Source organism: Silurus aristotelis (genome assembly GCF_946808225.1).
Source record: "Silurus aristotelis genome assembly, chromosome: 22".
Taxonomy (NCBI): domain Eukaryota; kingdom Metazoa; phylum Chordata; class Actinopteri; order Siluriformes; family Siluridae; genus Silurus; species Silurus aristotelis.
In genome coordinates this window covers 17,890,529-17,916,382 of record NC_139595.1, presented here as the reverse complement: position 1 = coordinate 17,916,382, position 25,854 = coordinate 17,890,529, and the positions used below count along the sequence as shown (strand labels likewise).

At 38.1% G+C, this 25,854-nt stretch overlaps 2 protein-coding genes and 1 long non-coding RNA gene across 6 annotated transcripts in view; 2 read left to right on the top strand and 1 right to left on the bottom strand.

Annotated features, from left to right (window-relative positions):
* bmi1b (bmi1 polycomb ring finger oncogene 1b) overlaps positions 1–25,854 on the top strand; it is a 439,238-nt gene that overhangs the window by 4,218 nt on the left and 409,166 nt on the right. Inside the window, exons 2-11 of one of the 3 annotated variants that reach the window (XR_014530878.1) lie at positions 15–87; positions 329–460; positions 559–655; positions 1,656–1,711; positions 1,837–1,887; positions 1,966–2,074; positions 2,230–2,272; positions 2,364–2,462; positions 2,552–2,632; positions 2,870–3,359. Coding sequence is in view for 2 of the 3 variants with exons in the window: in XM_083526055.1 (XP_083382181.1) it covers positions 343–460; positions 559–655; positions 1,656–1,711; positions 1,837–1,887; positions 1,966–2,074; positions 2,230–2,272; positions 2,364–2,462; positions 2,552–2,632; positions 2,870–3,202 (987 nt within the window). In the remaining variant the exon portion in view is untranslated. Of the gene's footprint in view, positions 1–14; positions 88–328; positions 461–558; positions 656–1,655; positions 1,712–1,836; positions 1,888–1,965; positions 2,075–2,229; positions 2,273–2,363; positions 2,463–2,551; positions 2,633–2,869; positions 4,244–25,854 lie in introns of those variants that run through there. The other 2 variants (XM_083526055.1, XM_083526054.1) reach the window with 2 other exon arrangements.
* The window catches only part of LOC310717812, a 433,295-nt gene that overhangs the window by 73,212 nt on the left and 334,229 nt on the right, over positions 1–25,854 (top strand). The window lies entirely within an intron of this gene.
* The window catches only part of pip4k2ab (phosphatidylinositol-5-phosphate 4-kinase, type II, alpha b), a 19,691-nt gene continuing 1,162 nt past the window's right edge, over positions 7,326–25,854 (bottom strand). The window contains exons 2-12 of one of the 2 annotated variants that reach the window (XM_083525890.1): positions 25,849–25,854; positions 18,961–19,058; positions 18,233–18,329; positions 17,197–17,349; positions 15,775–15,921; positions 15,624–15,662; positions 13,588–13,686; positions 12,387–12,500; positions 11,947–12,199; positions 11,739–11,842; positions 7,326–10,336 (exon numbers count right to left, since the gene is read on the bottom strand). The exon at positions 25,849–25,854 is cut by the window's right edge and continues 144 nt beyond it. In XM_083525890.1, the coding sequence (XP_083382016.1) occupies positions 10,256–10,336; positions 11,739–11,842; positions 11,947–12,199; positions 12,387–12,500; positions 13,588–13,686; positions 15,624–15,662; positions 15,775–15,921; positions 17,197–17,349; positions 18,233–18,329; positions 18,961–19,058; positions 25,849–25,854 (1,191 nt within the window). In that variant the 3' untranslated portion in view covers positions 7,326–10,255. The remainder of the gene's footprint in view (positions 10,337–11,738; positions 11,843–11,946; positions 12,200–12,386; positions 12,501–13,587; positions 13,687–15,623; positions 15,663–15,774; positions 15,922–17,196; positions 17,350–18,232; positions 18,330–18,960; positions 19,059–25,848) is intronic. The other variant, XM_083525891.1, reaches the window with a different exon arrangement.

Sequence of the window (25,854 nt, the reverse complement as noted above, 5' to 3'; positions counted from 1 at the left end):
AATCTGCATGTCAGTGCAGCCCAGGGTCCCAGATAGGGTCCAAGGTCCCTGACGATTTTCCTGGAGTGGCCTATGTGCTGTGAGCAGGTCGGTTTTAATCATAACACTCAACTAGTCTTTTTTTGGAGGAGATTTGGGGTGTTAAAATAACCCACGCGCGGCGTGGCACTGCTCTTAAAACGAGCTCATGCAATAACAGGACACTAAAAAAAGTCCATAAAATGCATGCAATGAAATGCGCGTGCGTTTTAGTGCGCAAAACCAATAACAGTAAAATACCTATTGACTTAAAAACACTTCGCCTCACGTGCCTCGTGTGTGTCCGCAGGTGCGCGAGGCCTCATGACGATGCACCGAACCACGCGGATAAAGATCACGGAGCTAAACCCGCATCTGATGTGCGTGTTATGCGGCGGTTACTTTATCGACGCCACCACCATCGTTGAATGTCTTCATTCATGTAAGAACAGTTACTACATTACAAGGTCACACACTTGCGCGGGCTTGTGTGTTTTATAAAAAAATTTAATAAAATGTTTGCCTTGTTTTTCTTTACAGTCTGTAAAATGTGCATCGTGCGCTATTTAGAGACCAGTAAATACTGTCCCATATGTGACGTGCAAGTTCACAAAACCAAACCCCTGCTCAATATCAGGTACAACTTTAATTTACTAAACAACTGACCATTTTTGGTAAATTTACATTTGATTGTATGCGACATCAAACCACAATTAAGCTCTAGCTTTCCAATTGTGCCAATTGCGCATGCTCAGATGTGCCCATCGAGACCTGTGTATATATAAGGAACGCTTATTCTTTGGCTAATGCAAATGTTAGACATTATTTCACACATTTACATTCACAAATAAATATATGTATGCTGCAGTCGGATTGGAAATGTTATTTAGATCCAGTTCTTTTGTATGTTTTATGTGGAAACTGTGGTGCATGTTTATCTGAAAGGTTTATAAATGCATAAGTGGTTTGTTATGTCGAGTCATATATTTTTGAGTTAAAGGTCAAATCCTATGCTTAAATATGACTTCAGTAAAAGGAAACCTTCTCCTTTTTTGCGTTTCGACCCGAGTAAAAGTATAAACGTTCTGGGACTTTAATGGGACTTTAATGGGAGGTTTGATGGGAATAATGGATGCATGTTCATGTTTCATTCTCCTGCCCATCAGATTTTTATACAGAGGAAGTTTTCCTTAGTTATGGACACACAGTGAGAAAACACTTTCTCCACACACTCTTTCATCAGAAGCGTTGGGTTTTGCTTGTGGTCTCACCACAGCTTCTTGTTCAACGCTGTTTTTGTTTTGGCTTCAAATTAGTTAGAAAATGACACTTTTTACTGAACTGAACAGGAGTGAAAAAGGCAAACTGTTTTCGTAAATCCTTTGATAAAGTAACATACGAACCACTGGGTAGAAATAAAAAAATCACAAAAGTTACAATCACCATGGAACCATAATCACAGCAAGAAGAATATGTTTAGTTTGTTACCTTCATTTCCAATTGTGAGCTTGTAGTTGGAAGTGTGGTGTTTAGAACGTGAATGAACACTGTAGTAATCCAAACCTAAATCTGCTGATACCTGCTCAGAAAAAATAACTAACATTCGCACATAATTTACACTTGCCTGTGAATTCCAGGTCAGATAAAACCCTTCAGGACATTGTGTACAAACTGGTGCCTGGTCTGTTCAAAAGTAAGTGTCTAATCTAGCGTTCTCGACGTTCTCCCTGAAGAATAATTCGATATTTTTTATAGTTTTTTTCTTGTGTCGTTATTCTGACGTGCTCACACCCTAAATCTAACATCTGTGTCCCTCAGATGAAATGAAACGAAGAAGAGATTTTTATGCAGCGCATCCATCAGATGATGGTAAACACAGTTTTAAAAAAAGTCTTATTAAATAATAATCCCAGTTTAAAACAGATGTATATGATATTTTCCTCCCAGCTGCTAACGGATCGAACGAGGATCGGGGAGAAGTAGCCGATGAGGACAAGAGAATAATCGCTGATGATGAGATCATTAGTCTCTCCATTGAGTTTTTTGATCAGAGCAGGTAGGTCAAGTTTAACAACCTTATTGTGGCTTCTCATCAGATCTACCACTTATGTGCTCAGAGTTTTTGGGAGGTCTGGATATTGGATTAATTATGTTGTTTATAAAAATAAAAGATGTAAAATCTATCATGCATGTATCTTTACTTATTGTCAGATTGGGAAATGGTGATAGGGAGGACAAAGACCCCACGAAAGAGGTAAAACGTGTCCTTTCTAAATGACATAATCCAACTTTCAGGTGATAAAATTCACGATTGATTTAAATCATAATTAATTTCACCTCCTCAGGCGAATGTGAAGAGATATTTGCAATGCCCGGCTGCTATGACTGTGATGCATCTCAGAAAGTTTCTCAGAAGTAAAATGGATATTCCATGCACCTTTCAGGTAGGTTCTTCTGACTACTTGCAATTGCAAAGACTTCCTTAAGCCTTGCTTGAACACACTGATAATGATATATAATTGAAATCTTTCAGATCGAGGTCATGTATGAAGACGAGCCTCTAAAGGATTATTACACGTTAATGGACATCGCCTATATCTACACATGGAGGCGGGTACGGGAAACGTTCTGCTCTGGTCCTACTCCCTTTTAAAAGTCTTGCTGTTTTGTTTATTTCCAATCCGAGACACGATATTAGAGTTTGTAGTTTAGAAGGTTATGTGTTTAGAACTCTAAATCACTTCCCATTAAACTTGAATCCAAATGAATGCCTAATGTCTTACACGGGTGAATTTAAATATGCAAAAGTCATGAAAAAAACGTTCAATGATCCGAACGCTGTGCTTTGCAGAACGGTCCACTGCCTCTGAAGTACAGGGTTCGTCCTGGCTGTAAGAAACTAAAGCTGAGCAGCGCACCAAGCCGTGGGAATGCAGGCCGAAAGCCTGAAACGGAGAGTGACTCTGGAAGCGAAAAGCTCAGCAGCCCCGTCCTTCACGCTCCTACACCTTCCACGTCGTCTTCTCTGCCGAGTCCGAGCGCTGTGGTCAAATCCTCCCACTCGAGTTTTTCTCATCTCACACCAATCAACGGAGTGTCCAACAAAGCCGGGCCCAATGGCCAAGTCTCATTCGTTAACAAAGCCAGCAAGGGTTCGGTCAATGGGTCCAATTCTCTCGGGTGATGAAACGTCTAATAAACGTGAAAATCTGCCAAAAGTAGAGCTGCAAACTCGGACGCAACGTTTGTAGGGATTATAGTGAGCGACAGTGATTTCTTTGGACTTGGTAAGAAAAGCTACGTCTGATAACTCTGTTCTCTTAAGAGTTAGCCCATGCAACGTTTTTTTTTGCAAACGGGAGGTGTTTTTCAAAAAGCAGTTTCTTCACCAAACCACCATTTCCTTTTGTATTATGTATGTTTAAGTATGACTTTTTTTTTTCCTGTCCATTACTAAGCATTTTGTTGGTTGAATAGAGATCATGAAGTATGTTTTGTGCATGAAGAACCAAGGATGGAAGCCAGGAATCTTCTATTGTATAAACTCCAAATCATTCATGTAGGTTAGAGCTTCAGTGTGTAGAAGCTGATCGTCTTTTTTCTTTAAACAGGAAGCAGCGTTAAACGAGTCCTGAGCAGCTGGTCATAAAGACGACTGATTAATCGTCACAAACGTTAAGAGCTTTAAGTTCTCCTTGTATTTTTTATTCGAGTGTTAAGCTCTGTACTTTTCAAAAAAGAAATGTATATGTGACAAAATGAAGGATAAACGAGAAACTTTTGGATGCTCTCGTTGAAATCGGAGTTCTTTAGGAACCTGTTTTGCTTCTGAAAGTTCTTCAGATGGTTCTGCTGGTAAGACGATTTAAAGATACTCTCCAAGAAGATGATGGAGGGAATGATGATGAAGTGCGACCTTTAAATTCACCAATGGACATTAGAAATGACCAGATTAGGTTTATTTCTCATCTTTAAAAAATATTTGTCTTTTTATTGTTCATTTGCCTACAAGGACATTTCAGTCTTTTGTGCTCCAAATGTCAAACTGATTTGACAAGTTATTTTTGGCCAAAACACTTTCAGGCCTGTGTATGGTTTTCTGTTGTACGATATAAAAACCTGTATCTGAATAAACATTTTACGTTTTTATTACTCAAATGTCACCTTTTGTTCTGAGCCTTTTTGTTGTATTGCTTTGGTGAATAATAAACAATGGAGTTTTGAAGGATTATGATCATTTCTGAAGGTGGGTTTAGGTGTACAGCTTGTTTTTGACTTCAGAAAAAGGGTTTAGCATTTAAATGAATTTTCGGGGAAATTTCCTCTGCGAGTTAACACCATGAACAAACCAGTACTTCCTCGTTTTTCCGCTTTGTAATAAATATAATTTGGTGTTTTCACCGTTTAGCGGGTGATTTCCGACATTTCAGTGACGCGGAGAAAACCAGCATGTCTTCCTCCATTTGACTTTATTTAAGTTGCCACTCAATTCCCTGTTTATTCATTTGGGTTGCGTTTGAAAGGATTTGAGAAAAAAAAAATCGACATTATGATAAACCAATCAGAATAAAACAACAAATAAATAAATATTTTTGAAAGTTTAAACGTCACAAGACTTTGTTTATTTTATACCCGAATGTTTTTATTTATTAATTTTTTAATTATTATTAAGCAGAATATACTTTATTCACGCTTCGGTATAGATGCGTTTATGTTGTAATATTCCGTTTATGCTGCTTTAAAGTGAGTCCTGTTTTATCAATTATTTTTGTATAGATTTTTACACAAAATATTATATTTTAGATTTAACGATATTATTATTCACTTAAAAAACCGTCACGCGCTCGCATGCTTATTTATTTATTTGTTTGTTTATTAATTTAGTGCAGTTACGCAGAATGAACAGACAATCCGAATATATAAATATATAAATAATAGGAAACAATTCGACTATTCGGTAATTTTTTAAAACATCGTAACATCCTCGTATAAAGATAATAAGATTTAGAGATAATAATGAGATAATAATGAGATAATCACATCTCCTTCATGATGCTCTGGTGGAACTGAGACCAGCCAATAATAATAATAATAATAATAATAATAGTAATAATAATATTAACAAAACAAATAAATAAATTGTTAGGCATAAATATGGTCGGATAATTTTTTTTATGTATTTATTTATGTTACAGGCCTTCACCAGTTTAAAGAAATAAGCTGCATGAACTACAGCAAGTCTGCATAAATACTGAAATAGTTTTCAGTACAGGTGTTCATGAAATATACTGCAAATAAATATGGAGCATTTATTAACCCTGTTATTTATCCAGCCATCGGACAAGAAGAATAAGAAGCGGTGGAGCTGCAAACCTGGACCTCTGTATTTACCGCTTTAAACGACAATTTTATTTGTTCTGACAGCAGGTGAAATTATGAATGAAAGAAGGAACACGACGAAGACTGAAAACGAACTAATTTGCCTTTCACAGCCCTGTCTTTTATAAGCAAACAACAACAACAACAACAATAACAACATCCAATTACTGCTAACAAAAAAATTAAAAAGACTTACCATAATATAGAAATCTCCAGACAGACCCAGAGCCTTCAGCTCTTTTTAATCCGAGTGGGAAAAGTCTACAAACCGGAAATCAAACATCAATGCGTTATTAACATATAAAAAACAAGGTATGTTCATTTTTAATAAAAAAATTAAAAATGTATATAAAATACATAAATAAACTTAAATGCTTTCACATGTTGCTTATTAAATTGCAAACAGCTGAATTTATCTTTTCTGCGAATTTCAACTGAATTCATTCTCACAATTAAAAATAATTCAATCTTTCTGCAGCAACGCTGTGGACCAGAGGCCTCACACTGCCCTCACTGCGCCCCCTGCTGGACACACCCAACACTGCAAATTCATTTAAAATCCAGAGTTCTAGAAATAAATCATAAGCATGTTTTAGTGGTTCCGCAAAAATTAAAGTAATAAATAAAGTAAGAAAAAAAGTTTAATTGCGCCTCAATAAGGTGACTTTGGAATTAATTTACACTTTGACAATTCCAACAGCATGAAACTCAATTTGCTGGCACATAAAATCAATGGAAATCATAAAAAAAAATAAGGATTTACCTAAAACCAGAAAATGCTGACCTTTCACAAAGCTGAAGATGATGATAAAGAGTGTTCAAGGGCTTAAGGTTCACCAAACATAGAGATGAAGACCAGAGATGCACAACAATACTAACCCATGGGAGACCTGAGAAAATTCTTTAGATGCAAGTGAAAAAAGAAAAAATCACATTTCTTGCAGACAAATAAATGTTTTTATTTATCATGATTCATCATAATTGACAAACAGCTTTTTAAAAATAAATAAAAATAAAATTCAGAGTGGGGAATGTAAAGGTTAAAATTGAATAAAGATTTTAGATTTGATTCTGTATTGTGCATCATTTCCATATTTTCTTTTTCTTCTTTTTTTGTCTTTTGGTGTATTGTGTTTGTTTATCAAGTTAAGAAATACTTCTTGATTGGATATGTTCTTGATATAACGTACACTGTATGGACAAAAGTTTGTGGACACCTGAACATGAGATTGGTATGTGTTTTTTAACATCTCATTCCATTTAGTCTTGCAGTCAGCATAATCTCCACTGTTCTGAAAAGATGTTCCACTAGATTTTGGAGTGTGCTTGTGGAGATTTGTGCTCATTCAGACACATGGGTGTTAGTAAAGTCAGGTACTGATGAAGGTAAGAAGGTGAGGAGGCCTGGAGTGCTGTTGACATTCACATTTATTCCAAAGATGTTCAATAAGGTTGGCGCTCCATAGCAGAAGATCTTCAACTCCAACGTTCCGATGTTAAGCATATCTTCATGGAGTTTGCTTCGTGCTCACGGGGGAATTTCCATGAAGGAGCAGTTTTGGATCTCCTGGTTGAATTCTTCAGCATCCAGATACAAAGGTTTTCCTCTAAATTTGTGGTAACGTTTTGGAGAAGAGCCACGTAGGGCTGGAAATTCAAAAACACTTTTATCCATACAGTGTAGGTCATGAGAGGGAAAAACTTATTACAACAATAAACATAACTTTAATTGGATAAAAAAAAATCATTCTTTTCAAATAAAACTGTTTCTGATGCAATCAGAATAAAACGCTGAAGGATTTGATATTATTGGAAAACTTCAAGATGGAAAGATAAAATGGATTCTTTTCCCATAAGGTCACACCCCTGTGTTTTGTTCCTCGCTGGGTTTAGATACATGGAACGTGTATTGAAGCAGACATTCATGCTGAGTAAAGCATCATTTTATTAAGCGATGCTGATTTTGAGGTGCCTTCAAAACATTGCGCACACACACACACACACACACACACACACACACACGGAAAAAAAACTGCACACAGTTATGACAGGATTCACAACAGCGATGACAATCAGGTAGACGTCTGGTCCTGTCACACCGTGTGTCTTTCACAGCATTTCTCTTAAAGGGGTTTGTCCTTTTGATCTCTTTTACATTCACAAACGTGTTCAGATCTTTCCTTTGACACTTGTTACAATCACAGACTTACGAATAGTAGGTACGTTTTTCATGAGAAGGTTTCTGAACAGATCAATTTGCCTGTGCGGTGATTTGGTTCGAATCCTAGCGAGGGACATCAGGCGACAGCAGGACAATAACGAGGTTCAAAGTCAGTAGCTTTCAGGATTAAAAAGTTCTGCGTTAGAAATCGAACAGCATGGCTTATAGTTGTTCATTTCGAAGTAATAAATCGGATTCACTGACAGTAATACACACTGAAAAGAGACCAGCACTGTACTGAGAATATTTTCGAAAATCTCTTTCAAAAGCTGCACAACAAACATCGATATCAAACACTGAAACACGACTGCTGGATCGACTCTGAACTCTTATACGTTTGGCAGCGTTCAGTTAAAAGATTTAAATATTTTACACTGGATATATTTACACATCACAGGAAAAGAGCAAAAGCGCCTTGAGATTCGCCCAAAAATCAGCCGTCTCTCCGTAGAAAATAACGTCTGCAAACTTTCGTTTAAAAACAAACAAATAAACAACAGAAAAAACAAACAAACATTTGAATACAAAATGAAACGATTCCGAGTTTAAAAGGCACGCTCTCGCACAGTGTATATAGTGATAATGTGAGCAGATGATCTGCATTAGGGTGAGAATAGTATCCTGGAAGAAGTAAAACATACAGCTGGGACTACGTCTTTATATAATACTAATGTACAGAGTTACAGTTATGAGAAGAGGAACACCGACGGTGAGACGGAGAGGTGTACCAATCGTTTTCACAAGGTTTTGTTTTTGTTTGTTTCTTAGTTTACAGTGCAGCTTAAATGCTAAACGCCAAAAGATAAAAATGTCCTACTGGGAGAACGGCCTGTTTTTGCTGCCTATGCCGAAAGGAAAGAATATAGGCATATTGTTTGATAGAATTGTTTTACTGTTAATTAAAAACACAAAAACTTTCTCCAAGAATAAAAACAGCCTAATGTGCTGTTTTACAGTAATACAGTAATAATGATAATAATAATCCCTATGATCTAATTCACTCAAAATTTAAACACGGCTTGAAGGAAAAATCCACCCTGAATGTGTTGCATAATAATCTGAATAAATAACAGGATTTTCAGATCGATTTCTTTTACACGTTTGTGTTTGGTTTGAACTTCTAGACGTGTTGATCTGTGATTTCCCACAATGCCATGCTGATAATAGTCTAAGGGGATTCCTAAAGATGGCGATGCAGCAGCGCTTTAATCCTTCACCTGTCTAGCTCTCTCTGCTGTGTGTACAGTCTGCTGTAACGTCTTCGCAACACTTATTAACGATAGATGGATTATTAATCACGTGTGTGTGACCCAAACGAAAAAAGCTGCCTGTCGTTTCTCAGATCTCCCAAGGCATCGCCTAACAAATTAGCAACAGAGTCACAGAACACATATTTCAATAGAAGTATATATGTGCTTCAGGGTGGAGTTTTCTTTGAAGATCCCACTACAGTCTCACTACTAATTGCATAACCTCAGCGATGTAATTGGCATCATTTGCATAAATATTTTGGTGCATTAGATCAGTGGTTCTCAAATCCAGCCGTGAACAGTCTCGGGTTTCTTTCCTGATCTAACTTTACAGGAGGTTTCTAATTGACTGTGCGGCTGGATCATACTTCAAACTGTGTGCGAAAGGGGTTCAGAACTTCTGCATCAGATTGTGTGCAAACAACTTTTTTAGGTTTTCTACTTTTTACAGTAAACTCTCCAGCCAGCGGTGAATCTAAATAGACGATCTCGGTAATTCTTTATCTAAAAGGTTAAAGGTTACATGTGTTTAGTAGAAGATTTAAAACAATCCACAAATGGGTTATAACTGTAATAGCAGTTATAGCTCTCTACAGGTGCCGTAAACAGGTATTTTCACTGACAGATAATAATTTGTGCTTTTAATGGGGAATCCCTGACTGAAAAATCTCTTCAGGCTGCTTTCACACTTGTAAAACTGCCCGTGTGACATTTCGGAACATAGCTGCAGAGCAAAAATAGAGATTTACAACATGCTAACTATAAAAAACATTTCTTTGCCAAATGGTGAAACGTAACTAAAAATAGCTTCGTCTGTTTTTGGGATGTTCAACAGAACACAATGTGACTTTGTCTCTGGCTGCACAAAGTCATGTTGCACACATCAATTTCTCAAATCGCCAAAAAAACTTTGTCATCTGCATTATAAAGTACTTAATTCAACAAACAAGCTAGGGGAAACTAGCTTGGAGCGTTGCCATAGTAACAGGGTGGCTAAAGTGTGAAAGCAGCCTTGATCCAAAACAATGCTTAACCCTGACTCATGAAAAAATCCTGGTCTGATGTCTTCTTGCAGTAAGACAGAATAATAATTAAAAAAAAGCAGCTTTGAGGTTTCCATACAATAAACACACAACAGCATCACTCAACACCCCAATGAACAATATCTAATACAGCTATACAACACGGTATAATGCAGAACTATATGTTTGTCCATCCATAGCCATAAACCCATTTATTAATGCATGTTAAAAAAAACTGATGAAAAAAAAAAAAGAAAAAAAAACTGTAAACAGACAGGTCTGAGAAATGTCCAAGGATCCCAATAAAAGCCTCTTAGTAGCTCGGAGGCTTGAGCTCAAGGTCCGGAGACTGACCTCTGACCTGATTAGGACAGAATGGTGGTGATGAAGTCGTAAAACCTTTTGGAATATTGCTCCGGATTTACTGTGGAGATTTCAGCTCCAGCCTAAAGACAAGAGGGAAAATATTAGAAACAGAAAAGAAGGTAAAGCTAACTTGATATGAAGTTTTGTTCAAGAAATGTCTTTTTTTTCAATAGCATCTTCCCACCACCTTGGTCTTGATAATTCCCACCCAACAGCCGGCTTTCCCATCATTACCAGCTACCAAGTGAAGTGTTCATGCTGCAACATTCTCAGACGAAAGTGTCTGTCTGGCATCTTCTGCATACATGAGCTCACAGATGCCTATAATTTCCTACATTTACACGTATGGCATCTGGCAGATATACTCATCCAGAGCAATTTACATTTTTATCTTATTCAATTATTATTATTATTAAGGGCCTTGCTCAGGGGCCCAGAAGTGGAAGCTTGATGTGGCTGGGATTTTCAGCACTGTTTCATCTGAGGGTCATTTCTGTCACTTTATCAGTGTTTAAATCCGTCATGTGTCATTAAAATATGCAAAATATGCGTTGTAAATGTAAAATAAACAAATGCAGACCGTAAACATCCAAACAATCAGGGCTCAGAAAGGACAATGATGTCTTTTTAATGGTCCTATTATTTTAGAAAAAAATACTAATAATAAAGAATAAACTATTGTCATAGTTTATTCTTCAATCAGCTCAAGCAAAAATGTAAGAGCCTAAAGCATTGCAGAAATGGTAAACAAAGCAGTTCAAATAATTAACCAGAAACAATAACACACTTGTGATTTAAAAGTTTGCTGGTGTGAATAATCTCTGTATTTCTGTATCCTGTAGATTTGTGCTTCTGCTGTGATCAATAAAGACTAAAGACTCCCCCCGTGCTCATCCAAGCACACTTAATCACAATCTCAAAATCCTGTCAGGTTTTTACATCTCAGGGAGATTCCAACAAATATAATCTATAAATACATTCGGTTCTTCATAAAGCTGGGTTTTTTTTAAAGATACGGACAAAAGTTTGGAAAAACCTGACCATAAGAATCATTCTTTTGCTTTTTCGAAAGTCCTGTTCCACATTCCCACATTTAGGCTCTTCTGGGAAGATGTTCCTCTAGATCTTGAAGTGTGATTGTGGAGGTTTAGCAAAAATGGGTACTGATGTAGGTGAGGTGAGGAGTCCTGGGGTGCAGTCAGCGTTCACATTCATCCCAAAGGTTTCCATTGCTCATGAACCTATGTAAGTCATGGATCTGGCATTGTGCACAGGGGAATCATACTAGAACAGGTTTGGTTCCTCCAGTTAAAGCGTAGGAAATATGTAATGCTATCATAAACAAAGACATCCTGTACAATAGTGTGCCTTCAACTATGTGGGAAAGAAACACTATAGCTTGAAAAATCAGCTGTTACAATATTTCCATATGTTGATATATACTGTATATGTACTGTGTATATAGTAAATGCCAGGTCTTACCCCATGCTTCACTGTCTTAGCTGCATGTGCTGCTTTCTTCTTAGCATCATATGGTGTCAGGATGTCAATTACTGCCATAAAATACACCTCTTTTTTGGGTGCGTCTACGATGGAGAGTAAATGCATTTTTCATTAAGTACAAAACACCACAGGACTAATAAATGGTCTCTGTACATACTGCTACACTCGTCTGAATAAACACACTCACTCTCGTGACTGCGTATGGCGTAGACGTCCACGTTGGGATCGAACTCTCCCGGCCCTAGTGGCTTGTTGCTCTCGAGTGTGTTGCTGGGACTCTCGGGGGGTGACCCGGTCACTCCTCCATCGCTCTCGGCTCCCTCCTCCTCTCCTCCTTCGTTCTCCTCGATCTCTTCCTCCGGCTGCTCCTGCTCTCCTCGTTCTACGTCATGGAGCCCGACAAGCAGGCTGTAGTCCATTAGCTTCAGCTGGGCTAAAAACTAAAAAAAGAAAATGGAAATGGATGAAAACAGTAAGATGACAAGAACATGGCAAAACATTTCAAATATAATTCACATGCAATAGTATTGAACTTCTTCTATTCATCTATAAACGAAGCAGACTGCACAAAAAGCAAGATGAAAATGAAAAAGAACAATCATGTTTCAGTACTAATGATTCACAAACCTCCACATCGTTCTTCATCTTCTCCAGGAACATCTTTTTGTTCTCTTCGTCTATATAGATCTTCTGTCCATCGTTGATGAAGTCATTATCTTTGTACGTTGGGAGCTCTTTAGTCTGGTGTATAAATTAAGGGGAAAAAAAGTATTACTCATTATAAACCTTCAGGTTCTGCCTAACTTTAAGAGTTAGAGAGTGAACATTATCAGTGAATATATTTTCCTTAAAATCACCCAAAATATAAAAAAAAAAGTGCAAAAGCAGCACAGAAGAGCCCACTCAATAAATATGCAAATTGAGAACGCACTCAACCATACACAAGCCCATGGTTCTCCTCCAGTTCAGAGGTGCTGCATATCCTGCATAGCGAAGCATCACAGACGTGTATATTTTATGATTCAAACACATATTTCTGTCTTCATGAAATAAAAAAAACAGGCATTATTTAGCTAGGTAGGTCAGTCTAAGCACTGATTTTGTGCTTGCCAACACACACATTACTGTACGACACTCCAGTGGAAGTGTCTTTAATAATGTCTCTTTTGTTTTATCCCCAGTTTCAAAATATAAAATTTATATAAATAAAATAATAAACACTGCACAGAGACGGTACAGAGGAAAGGACACATTGGGCATATGTTTGTTCTCACAGAGGCCACATGAGACAAGCAGTTCAATCATAAGATTCTACAGCACAAAGCAAAGCGTTCAGGAGGACCAGAGTGAGTTCATAGACATGACGTTACCTTTTCTAGTACACATTACAGATTCTGTAGAGACCCTCTCAGTAGCTCAGTAACAAAGTAAATCATTTGTCCTAAAACAGCACATTCTGATCTGCTTTACCCCTTTTATATAACTGCAGTTTACCAAAACTCAATTTTTATCATTTTTATCCATTTATTGCTACATATAATGGAACCACGGTAACCAAGTTAATACTTAAACTTTTTTTTCTCGCATGCAGATAAGATTAAAAACTGCACTGTGCCATATAAATAAGAATGATATAATAATAATGTGTAAAAATGCAATTTCCTTCCCATAAATCCTTATTACTGTTTATAGAATGAAAGAAAACAAAGAGACACTCTCACTGTGGAAGAAGACATGACGTTAGATCTGGACAAGATTTTGCGCTTCCTTGGGGCATCCAATCAGGACAGAGCGTATGTGTGTGACGTCTTTGCGGGTGTGTCCTTACGTGTCTGATGGCGCAGTAAAAACGTGTGGCGATCCGGATGGTTTGGAGCTTTTGGCTCATGCGGGATTTGGCTGGAGCGCCGTCTTCAGGTGGGCGTGGCTGGTGGAGAAGAGGACGAGAGGCATGCAGCTTCACTCATGAACTCATGAGAAATCTATTAGACTGGCTGGCTTCGAAACTTAATTAGTCACTAAATACATTTCAAGGAAATAAAAGATTTTACAATTGGGTAAAATCGTTAAAACGCATTAAGTATAATAGGCCAATATGATGCACAAGTGCATTAACAGGAGGAAATCTGATGCAATGTCATGTTCACAATGTTTAGTAATGTTTAAAAATGATTCAGACACTTGAAATTAATTTACATTTCATAAAATAAAACATCCCTGCTGAAATATTAGTGCGTAGGACACTTTTGTTCACACCGAGAAATCGTTTGCAAAACAGCATCATATACTGTACATGCCAACAGGGAGTTCATGCAGAACAGGGCAGAGAGCAAAGATACACATGCAAATTATTCACATGCCTCCATATATACATTATGCATGAGATTTCACAAAGCAGCAGGCAGCCCCTTGCTGGATCCCCAGTTCAGAAGATTTAACAAAAATCATGACGCATTTATTAGAATCAGTATATTTACTTTTGTGCTAGCGTGCACACAGGCAAAAACATTACTACAGCTGTACATATGTACAATAGGAACAATAGATTACATGGCGTATACAAACAGAATAAAAAGCATGATGGTCTAAATACACTATATGGACAAATGTAGTGGGACACCTGACTTTTCCAACCATATGTGGTTCTTCTCCAAACTGTTACCACAAAAGTCGTGGTTCACAATTGATGATTTTGGATGCGGTAGCAATACCGCACTTGAACGAGTCGACCCAAACCTGTTCCAGCATGAAAATGCCCCTGTGCACAAAGCATACTCCATGAAGATCTGGCTTACATGAGTCCATGAATTCAATTGAAAACCTTTGGGATCACCATGAATGCTGACTGCACCCCAGGCCTCCTCACCTCACCTACATCAGTACCTGACTGTACTAACACCCTTGTGTCTGAATGAGCACAAACCTCCACAATCACACTTCAAAAATCTAGTGGAACATCTCAGAAGAGACTAAACGTGGGAATTGATTGGATCTCCTGCTATAGAGCTCTGACCTCAACCCCACTGAGGGATGAATGTGAACGCTGACTGCACCTCAGGCCTCATCACCTTCTTACCTACATCAGTACCTGACAAAATCTCACAAATCTCACTCCAAAATCTAGTAAACCATCTTCCATCTTCAAGATGAGGTTATTATAAGATTAAATGGGATCTAAATGTGGAATGGGATGTTCAAAAAGCACATACTATGGGCAGGTGTCCACAAACCTTTGTTCATATACAGTATCTGTGGAGCTCATTATTCATTCAGGAAAAAAAAATATTTCTATTCTATTTTATTATTATTATTAATTTTATTTCTATCTATTAGTACTAGTATAATATAATAAGTTAAATATCTGGATCTCAGACTGATTGTCATTCCAGTAGAAGAATTAAACAACCACTATTATTATTCACCATGATTTTTTTCTTTTCTGTTTGTAACGAGTTCGGCTCAATGCATTTAGGAAAGTACAACATGCCAGTATTGCACCATAACGTTCACATACTCAAGCAAGAGAAGGGATAAAACAAAGGAAATCATTAAAACACTCAATCAATACAGAGCATAAATTCAGTGCCTTTCAAGAGAAATGATGAGAACCTCACTGTTTTCATACACGCTAGATACTTCCCGTACATGACCTGACAACGAAACTGAACCTGATGAAACATTCCGCACACAACCATCTAAAATTTCTTATTAAAAACGTGCATGCGATGTACCAAACGTGCACGTGCATGCGGCAGTCGTATGAATTACTTCACACGTATAAAGCATGCGTTCAGCACCTGGATTCATTCAGAGGTTTAAAAAAAAAATAAATAAAAGATAATAATGATCATGAAGTTACTTTACCTTCTCTTTGTCACTTGCCTCTCTGGAAACTGTGGATCCCTGAAAATAATGTATTAAGTATTAAGTACACATCTGGCTGTTGTTATATGTAACAGAACTTTTATAGTGTAGTATAGTGTAATAATGTCCTTGTGGACTCCTGAGTGCTCACCTTCAGGTCGTATTTTTTGTGCACAGGTAGTCGGTGGCTAAAAACGTTGCGTGTGACGATCATGTAGGTTTCGTCTCCGTCCACCGTGAGGCGGTACATTCCCAGGAACTGAGGCAGAAGTGTGTTGCCATGGCACTCCACTATATACTGCAAATGAAAAAAGAAAACACATACAAATGAAGCTCTAGCTCACCAGAGTTCACGGTAAGGGTGATTCAGCTGCTTCACAATGACTGCCTTGTTCTGATCATAGCTCCTACACACTTCTCTTACACACTCACACAAAAGCTAGATGGACTACAGAAAATGGCAAAATAAATATTCATAGAAATGAAGCTACAATGCTGCACTTTTCCTTCTTTCTGGTTTATAATGGGAACTTATTGTAGTTTAAGACATATGTGTATATCGTATATATATATATATATATATATATTTCAAACTGCTTCTCAGATCAGTAAATATAGTCAGAGGAATGCGCTATCTACCCTATTCCACATACATTTGTTCACAGGTGCCAATGTTCATCTTAACTTCTATTCTGACAACATGGGCTCTTTATTTTCTTGGATTCCTGGTCATGGACTTGGATTTAAATCATAATCTCTGGAGGATAAGAAGCATATATTTTACCTGGAAAAATAAATAAGTCCACACTATGTGCACTTTAGCAAATGTAAAGAACATGCAGTCTTGACTGTAAATCATAGCAAAAAGGTTTAATCCATCTGAAGACTGAAACAATCTTGCCAAAGGAATGCAGACGAATGAAAATGCTCCATCAAACAGTTCTTTTTTTATTTGATAAACTCCATCTGCGAGGTGGTGTAAAAAGGTTTTGAGACTAGTTTTGTAACACACCAACAGATGGCAGCACAAGGCTGCACGCACAGTTGCAGGGAGCACCGGCCTTCGTAAGTCAGCGTGCCAAAAGACGGATGTTATTCTGACCACGTGTGTTAACACGTTAGCGATTTCTTCATAGACAGCAATTTAGAACAACGAGCAAAAACGATGGCAATGCACCCTGTCACTGAGCTCTCCTCACACGTGAGCTTCTCTCTGGAAACAATGTGATCCTGCTGATCTCACCCACCCCTTCCCGCCAGATTTGTCTTCTGTGAACGTCGCCTACTTTTTGACGATGAAGATCCGGCTCAAAGGTCGCCGGTTTGACACTTTTGCAGAGATCCGGCGCGAAACGCAGAAGGTGCGAGAGACGCTTTCGAAATGAAGACTTCCACGACACTTTCAAGAAGTAGCAGGAACGCTGAGAGCTTTGTATTGCTGTGCCTGGGGACTGTTTTGAAGTTAATCGTGTGTAAACAGAGCCAGTCTCAAAACTTCTTCATACCACCTCGTATATAATAATCAGGCACCATTTAAACAGGAAGTAGCTAAAGAAATGGGATGTCTTTTGACCTGATGATACTTCTTCAGGATGTTATGCATTTCAGCCACATCTTCGCTGGTGATGATCTTGATGACGTACTTCTTGTTGTAGGAGGTGTGAAAGCGTGCACCGCTGCGGCCCTGAGCGTCGCTCGTGATCGGCGCGCTTCGTATCAGGGAGTTCTGCGAGGAGACAGGCGTGTTACAGATCGCACCAGGCTCACATTACAGAAAACATCGCTCTGGCAGGAAGGAAAAATCCAAAGACCAACACTTCTAACACCTTTTTTTCATGAGAGCGTGCTAAGTGTTCCGAACTTCTGAATTAATAGCATGCAATTGTTCCTGCATTGTGTCTGTCTGTAGTGCGATTGTACGCTTTACTGTTGCACATAACTGCAAATCGATATTCATATTTACATAAGCCGTATCTATTGATTTGGAAGGTGAGTGCACAGTGATATGCAGTATTCTGTTACAGTGCTGTTAAAACGAGCAGCTCAGAGAAATGAAAGTTGCGGTGGATATTCAATTACACAGGAAAACCTTTTTTTTTTTTTTTTTTTTTTTACAATTTCAGAAATAGGTACCAACCACATGTTTTTGAACTGTCACCTTGAGTGATAAAATCTTTCATTCTTTGTGTTGTTTTTTTTGCACTGTCCTGTAAATCATGTGCTGTGTATTGATCTGTTCCTCCTAGCTAGTCTTAGTGTTAGTTGATGTTTTGTGTAGTACCTCAGTCACGAAGGAACATTGTTTTGTTTCACTGTCTACTATACTTTATGGCAGATATGACAATAAAGCCAGATGACATTATACTTTAAAAAAGTAAATGGAGCGAAATGTGCTATAATGCAATGAGGTGAAGGTGTAATGACTCCTGTACCACACTAGCATGCTCAGATTGCAGCTTTACTGGGTTTTTTTTTTTATGTGGTCTGCATGAGAGAACATTATATACATTTATTATAAGAAATCCACATCCATGTAAAATAAACGTAGTCATACATTATTGAGGGGAAAAAATGATTATTTAATATGTTTCATGTTTGCATTCAGGCACCTGATATTCCTGATCATCGATGGAAAACCTCTCCCTCAGATTCCGGAAGACAAGAGGACAGTACTCTTTAAACTTGAAATGGCTTGGCATATTCTCTCTTTAGACAGGGGAGAGAAGAGAGAGAGAGAGAGAGAGAGAGAGAGAGAGAGAGAGAGAGAGAGAGAGAGAGAGAGAGAGAGAGAGCAGGAATAAGAGAAAAGAGAAACAATAAGAGAAAAAAACAAGTGAAAAGAAAGACATAGAAAAAGAGAAATGTTGGAAAAGGCAAAGAAGGAAAAAAAAATTAGGGGATAGAGAGACCGATAGATGGAAAGAGAGAATTGAAGCAAATAAAAGAAAGTGGAAAAGACACAAAAAAGATTTAAAAAATAAAAATAAAAAAAAAGAAATTAAAACGTGAGAGAATATGAGTTGGAAAAATATATTGGTAGATGGAACGTATATAAAAACAGACATCCAGATAGAAAAAAATAGAACAGTATAGCGAGATAAAGGGAAGAAGAGACAGAGTGAGAAGGAAAAAGTAAAGTGGAGACGGAAAGATAAACAATAGAAACAAAGGGTGAGATAAAAAACAAAGTAAGAGAGAGAAGAGTATATTTAATATTAATTATATAATATTGTCTTGCAATCTATCCTTCATTTGCTCACATTATAAAAGGAAAATAAAATAATAAACAGCAGGATTAAAGGCTGTGACTTATCAAGTTTTGGATTTCGACTCATACTTGTTGAAGAGGTGATTGTCCACTTTGATCTTGGAATTGGCTTTGAAATCATCAGGCATCAGCATTACAGGGATCTGAATGTGACTGAGGTTGTTTATCTGGAGACACACACACACACACACACACACACACACACACACACACACAGAGAAGCAGGAGGAGAGCTCAGATACAGAGTCATCACTTTCATACGCCGTGTTTTATCGAACTCTTGTCATCACGTTAGCTTTCTGGAACAGCTCTGTGCGATCCGATTGGACTGACCTCTAATTCACTGAGAACACATTGGTGCACTGGTGGCTCGCAGCCAAACGCCACCTTCCTCTTCGTCCGTCTGATTTCTTCACTCGACTACTGATTAAAGCTGTATATTGCAATATTCCTGCACACGGACGACTACAGAGACACTATTTCTGTTTCAGCACACTGTCAGGGGGCATATTTTCTCTGCCCTTCACTCTGTAAACCTACCAGGTTTTTATGACACTCCTTCCATCATCTAAACGTACACACACACACACACACACACACTCTAGAATGACGCAGGAGGCTATTTCGGTGTACCTTCCTCTGTGTCTCCATCTGTCCTTACTGCATCGGGGGGGTATTGCCTCATATCTGTTATCAAACTCCGCCATCAATCCATATAGGGGCTTAAGGCTTCGTATGAGCTGCTGATGAACATCATACAGACATTTGGGTATAGATATATTTAGAAAAATCCTTTGTTCATACTTTTGGACTGGAAGGAAAACGCGAGTGATCTGTAAACTGTTATCCTGCTTCCCCTTTTCACACCCGGCCGCCAGAAAATGTCTCATCTTGCAGGCTAAACAGTCTGGAGAAACTAGAAAGAGAGAGACAGAGAGAGAGGCAGATTTCTCTCTGCCAGCACAGGCCAACTGGTTCGTTCCTCTTCATCTTAGAGTAAGGGCAAACTGTATGTTTTTCGAAAAAAAAAGAAAAAAAGAAAAAATGTGCCAGTATGTCACAGCCTGAAGGCGAGTTAACAAAAATGGTGTTTCCGACTGTACCCACATAAAAACACGCTTATAATTCCCTTTACTCTAACACCTTCCAGGAAGATGTTCCACTAGATTTTGCTAGTGTGTGCTAGTAGAGATTTGTACTCATTCAGACACAAGGGTGTTAGTATTCGGGGACTGATGCAGGTGAGGTGAGGAGGCCTGGGGTGCAGTCAGAATTTCAAGTCGTCCCAAAGGGGTCTAATAGGGTTGAGGTCAAAACCCTATAGCAGGAGATCTTCCCTTCTAATCCAGACAAAGCATATCTTTATGGAGACAATGGGTACAGTTTAGGAAAGGGACCACATATGGTTGGACAAGTCAAGTGTCCCAATACTTTTGTCCATATAGTGTACTTAAATAGCCACAGCCTGGTGCTTGAACAGTCACATAAGTTGGGTCACACCAACTTAAATAAAATGGTTTATTCATAATGTGCACACAAAATCATCAGGGTAAACAGGACACACAGGCACATCCCAGCAACGGTGATCTATTCAGACCAATCTATGTGTGCAAGTAAAGAATCACGTCGGAAAGATCTCCAAAAGTGTTCACAGATTGGTAAACCTGCTTGGTGTATTGCAATCAGATTTTGTAGTTTATCCCAATGGTTTCTTGTGTTCCTTCAGCACTAAACACTAGCACCAGAAAGTGATTGGCCCCCATTTCCTCATCTTCGCTTTTTTTTTTTTTTCTATTATTAATAATAGAAAAATAGGTACACTCATTTATTTACAAATGCTTTATCCTGGTCTGACTCTAAGACATTAAGTGTGATGCGTCATGTTCATTAGTATTCAGTCCAACATCTCACACTGTCCTACAGAAAGCCCCTACAGCTCACATGCCACGCTCCTCCGAGGAAGCAGTACCTGTCTCTCCAGTTATTTGCAGAGCAGAATTTGTGAAAATAAAAAAAGGCCAAAACATAAAACTCATGCCTCCTATATCTATATGTGCAATATTTAAATATCTATTCAACATGAAGAAGGAGTCATGAGGTATTGGTGAAATGTGTGTGGAATTTTCTCAGTTGGTGGTAAAGCTGCCGAGTATCAAAACAATAATTCTGTGACTAAAACACAGCACTGCTTCGGTGTAAACCTGGAGAAGGGGTCTGTGTGATATTTTCTAAGTGGACTATTATGTTGTGTAGTTGCTCTAAACCTCCTGATGAAGATACTGGTCTTCCAAATGTGCTATTTTTTCCCCAAATGCTAGCTCACATTTTATATAAAATATTATGGGGAACTGGCTGCAAAGAACACAGCAGGAAAAAATAGAAATGTGTCCTGTTAGAGAGAAGGTCTTGTTTAATTAGACAATTATAGTTGATGGATAAAAAATATCTGCCATTACTAATAGACCAATGTTTTAATATAACAAACAAACGTATGTACTGTAGGTGTGAAACCACTCATACAAAATTGTATGATGATGATGATTATTATTATTATTATTTACAGTCATTCTGTTTATATGCTATAGAAAGATGAGCCTTGGGAATTAACCGCAACAATTCTAACTAGCTGCTGGGTCATATTCGGGATATAAGCTCCTCCATTTCATCTATTCAGATTCCACTTTATACTCCCTTATGCAATCATAGCAATAAAAACACTCCTCTGCATCCAACTAGAGAGGAGACAATGAGAGAAAAGAGCTTCACCCTCTTTAGAGGGAGGAATAAAAAAAAGAGAGAAATGGTAATGTGCCAGAAGGAAAGGACTGAGGACGAGCATGAAATAAGGGGACAAAGTAAAGGATAAGCCTGGACACTGAGCAGCTTAAAGGAAGCAATAAGTGGGTGGAAGAACATCTAATAGTGTAATTAATACCCACACCAGAAGCAAAGCTGCAAAGCATTAATCAGACCGAAACATGGCACTGATCAGGCTGTGCAGAAAAGACTGTAATTACAACAAAACCTCAACAGCAGGTTATAAAACCACTGCCTCTCATTGGGACAAGAACTCGGTCATCAGTCTCACTCCTATCTCCCATTAGATTGCCTTTGCGTCCGGAAAACGTAATTAGAAAAGCGTCTAAACCAGGTTGCCAGCTGGAGAGTCAGGCAAGAGATTTATTTCTTCGGCTCTGAAAGGCAGAAGTGGAGTGTAAGCGGTAGTTATGACTCCAGTCTCCAGGGTCAGAGAGAGAATTAGTCAGCCATTTCTTCTGGCCAACTCTCCTCCAGTCATTCTGTGTATGCCAGACTGTTGTTTGGAGAGAGAGAGAGAGAGAGAGAGAGAGAGAGAGAGAGAGAGAGAGAGAGAGAGAGAGAGAGAGAGAGAAAGAGAGAGAGAGAGAGCAGAAAAGAAGGCCAGAGCTGGCACTCTGAATGAGAATCTGAGCTCGCTGTTCAAAAGCTACAGTTCCCCACCACCAGATGAGGACGTGGGTTTAAAAAGGCTTGTGAAGTGGATACACAAACAAGTCTTCTCCATATGCCCACACTTGTGTCATCTCCGCTAGTCTTTCGTTCAGCGGAATACCCAGCAGCATTTTAGCATATACTATTGAGCACAGCCCATGAATTTCTTCCTCGGGCAGGATTTTTCATGCTGACGCTGTTATTAAGGACCCGTGGCAATGCGGTAGAAGCCATTCGGAGCCATTGTGTAAAAGGATAATGTGAGGGAGAAAATGGTTATCATTAAACAGCATTATCATACAGGTGGGACGTGGTGTCAGATTTCACTTGTGATGTGAGCTATTGACAGAGGTACAGATGGATGGATCACAAAGGCATTTTAGCGTTTTTTTTTGCCAATCATATCTGCTGATATGTCTATCTAGATCATGGATAATCTTTAATCTATAATAAAAAATAATAACGACGGAAAATGCTTAATATAAATGCTACAAATAATCTTTGTAATTGAGAAGATATTTACGAGAACAACTTTTTCCACTGGATCTCTTTCGCTGTCAGTATTTTCCGCATCCTTGTTATAAACTGGAAGAGGCAGCAGGTGTGAGGAAATATGATTCACCAAAAATAGAAGGTTATTTGCTTTAGTTTTGGTCAACAATCTCCATCACGTGCATTAAAGTACCTGAGGAATCAGTGTAATGTATTTACTACCGTATCAGACTGAACACAAGTTTTAATTGTGCTGTTCTTTTGCACTAAGTAGATGAGAATGCGATAAGAAGCATATTAGATCAGATAGACAGCAATAGAAATAGTATTTATTTGGTTAATTTAAGTCAATGGTGAGGTCACGGTCAGTGTTTCAGTCATGAACTATTAATAATTGTGATTGTATAACAGCTCTAAGTGGCATGTGGCTAATTTCTTTAGCATTTATATTACTTCCAACGGCGGTTGCGTGTCTTATAATCAATCGGAATGTTTTTTTCACTTGATTTGACCCATGATCGGGTACCATAGATGAAACAAATCTATCCATCGGGTGCTAATAAGACAAAATGTTTCCCCAAACATCAAATTTGATGGCTGTTAGGTCCTAGTTAGTTTTGTGGTTTGTATATACACATACTATATATAACAATATGATACTGCTATTTTCACAGGGTGCCATGTGTATGGTCAGAGCATTCAACAATTAAAGGGCCACAAACTCACAGAAGAGAATCCGGGGAGGAAGCTGCATTTACAAATGGACTACACGGAGCTATTTAAATGCACCATTGTTCGTCAGCTGGTTTTGTCACTTTTTATATAATTATATTAACACATTCACTGCACCTTCTTCAAAGCAGGATTCACATATTTAGATAAATAAAATGACACGTGGATAATTAGCCATTCTTTTTTTTTCTCTCAAACAAAGTAATTAGTGATCTGACAAAATTACAAATGTACTGTTAAAACATACAAAAAAATATATTTATAAAAGCAAATCAGTTTTTCGTATTGTATTCAAGCGGAAAGATTACTGGAGTAATTCGATTTTAATGATATGCAACCCGTAAGGCTGTTCAGATGTTCTGACAACTTTTCCCATCAGCTGAACTGAACCTCGGTGAAATGAGAGTTGAACAGAACTGGATGATTTTAACCACTAATTATTATTTGAAAAGCCTCTAATAAGGATTGATTTCACTATAATTGTTCAACCTGTTTACGATTTCTTGTTGAGGTGTGAAACACTGACGACATTAATGCTTCCTGGAGTTGACGATTCCAATATTTCCTTAATGACAAACAAAAGGTCACACTTATTTTTAATAGTTAAATTAAATGCTGAGGAACAGCCGCATTATAGGAATTATAATCCTATAAAATTATTACCAAGCTGTGACCAATCAGATTCAAGAATTCATTAATTCAAGCACCATTAAGGCTGTAAACTCAACATTATTACATGAGAGAGCACTTGCTCTTTTTTTTCAACATTTTTATATGAAAAGAAAAAAAGAGATATTGTGATTTTTAATAACACTTTTAAACCATTAGAGAGTTGGTTTCCTCACTGAGAGCTTGATCAGCCCTTTATGCAAAATCCCATGAACAATGGTGCATTCTGTCTAAAAACCTAGGAGCGTTTGTGAAAGGCTTCACAGCTCCGGTAAGAGAAACAGGATGCAACACTTGCGGCTTCGTCGCACATCTGCGCAGGCCTTGTCTAGCTCGTAATACTGTCCGGCTACCAAGCATCCTGAAAAGCATTTCATTTTAGGATTAGCATGAATCTCTCAGACGGAGTCCCAGGAGCCCAATTACTGGCTTGCTGGACACCTGGGAATTCTCTCCTCGATTAAAAAAAAAAAAAGCAGAAAAACGCAACAGATATCATAAAGTGATCATTTCTTACAGTCCTTTACATGGCCTGATCTCCCACGTTTAATAGTGCACCACATCTGTCCAGTGAAACTCCTGGACATTTGACCAGATGTGGCATGTGGATGGCATGTAAAACCTCAGTATCATTTTTACAGTCATTTACACAAAGTGTCCGCAGTATAAGTCCTTGTATATGAGCGGCCCCTGTAAAAACATAGCGGTTACACAGTGCATTACTTATTCGTGTCCGAGCCATAAAAAAAAAAAAATGCACACCTTCTGACCAATCAGATAAGAGAAAGAGAAGCGAATAGTTGTTTTGTGAATTTCAACTGAATGGACAAAACAGGCTTCTATTTTAACGCTCATTCCAACACTGCATAGTAAAATGTGAGTGTAAAAAAACAGCACACACTCCTCGATGTCGCTCTAGAGGTGATCGTCGCTTTTTCGCTGTTTGTTTACGAGTAGCTGTTATGTAACAAGGTCAGATTTGAGTCGGTGTAAATATAAGGTCATGGCTGGGGAGAAGACGCCGACATGAGATGCAATTTTGTGAAAGGGAGCTTGAGGTATGAAGGACGCGTTTTTGTAAACAATAATTGCATTGATTACGATATCAAACGTCAACATTCAGAGCACCTTGTTGTGGATGACAATCCAGAATCCATCCTACATCCTACTGCAAAATAATGGATCAGACAAACACCAGTGCATATATATGGTATATCACCAGGAAATTCACTCCATCTGAATATTACTGCATGATCCTTTCGTGATCAGAATTAAAAAAATTAAAAAAAAAGATAAATAATCTCATGTGGGATTGTCATGCAGTATCACACTTGATAATCTATCATCTGGCACAAAAAACACTTCCTGGTGCATTGTATATGTTATATATTTATATCTTTTGTGATCATGATCACCTGACACATGGTTTCAGGGCTGATTTTTGGATGAATCCATAATGGGTTCTGAATCCCAAAAGACTTCTGGATGATCAGAATTCAGGAGATTGAATAAGCAGGTAATGATGAAGTGAAACCTGGTTTTAAGGGATGAGTTTTGAGATGAATCCAGATCAGGATTAGTGATGAGGCTTACCGAGTG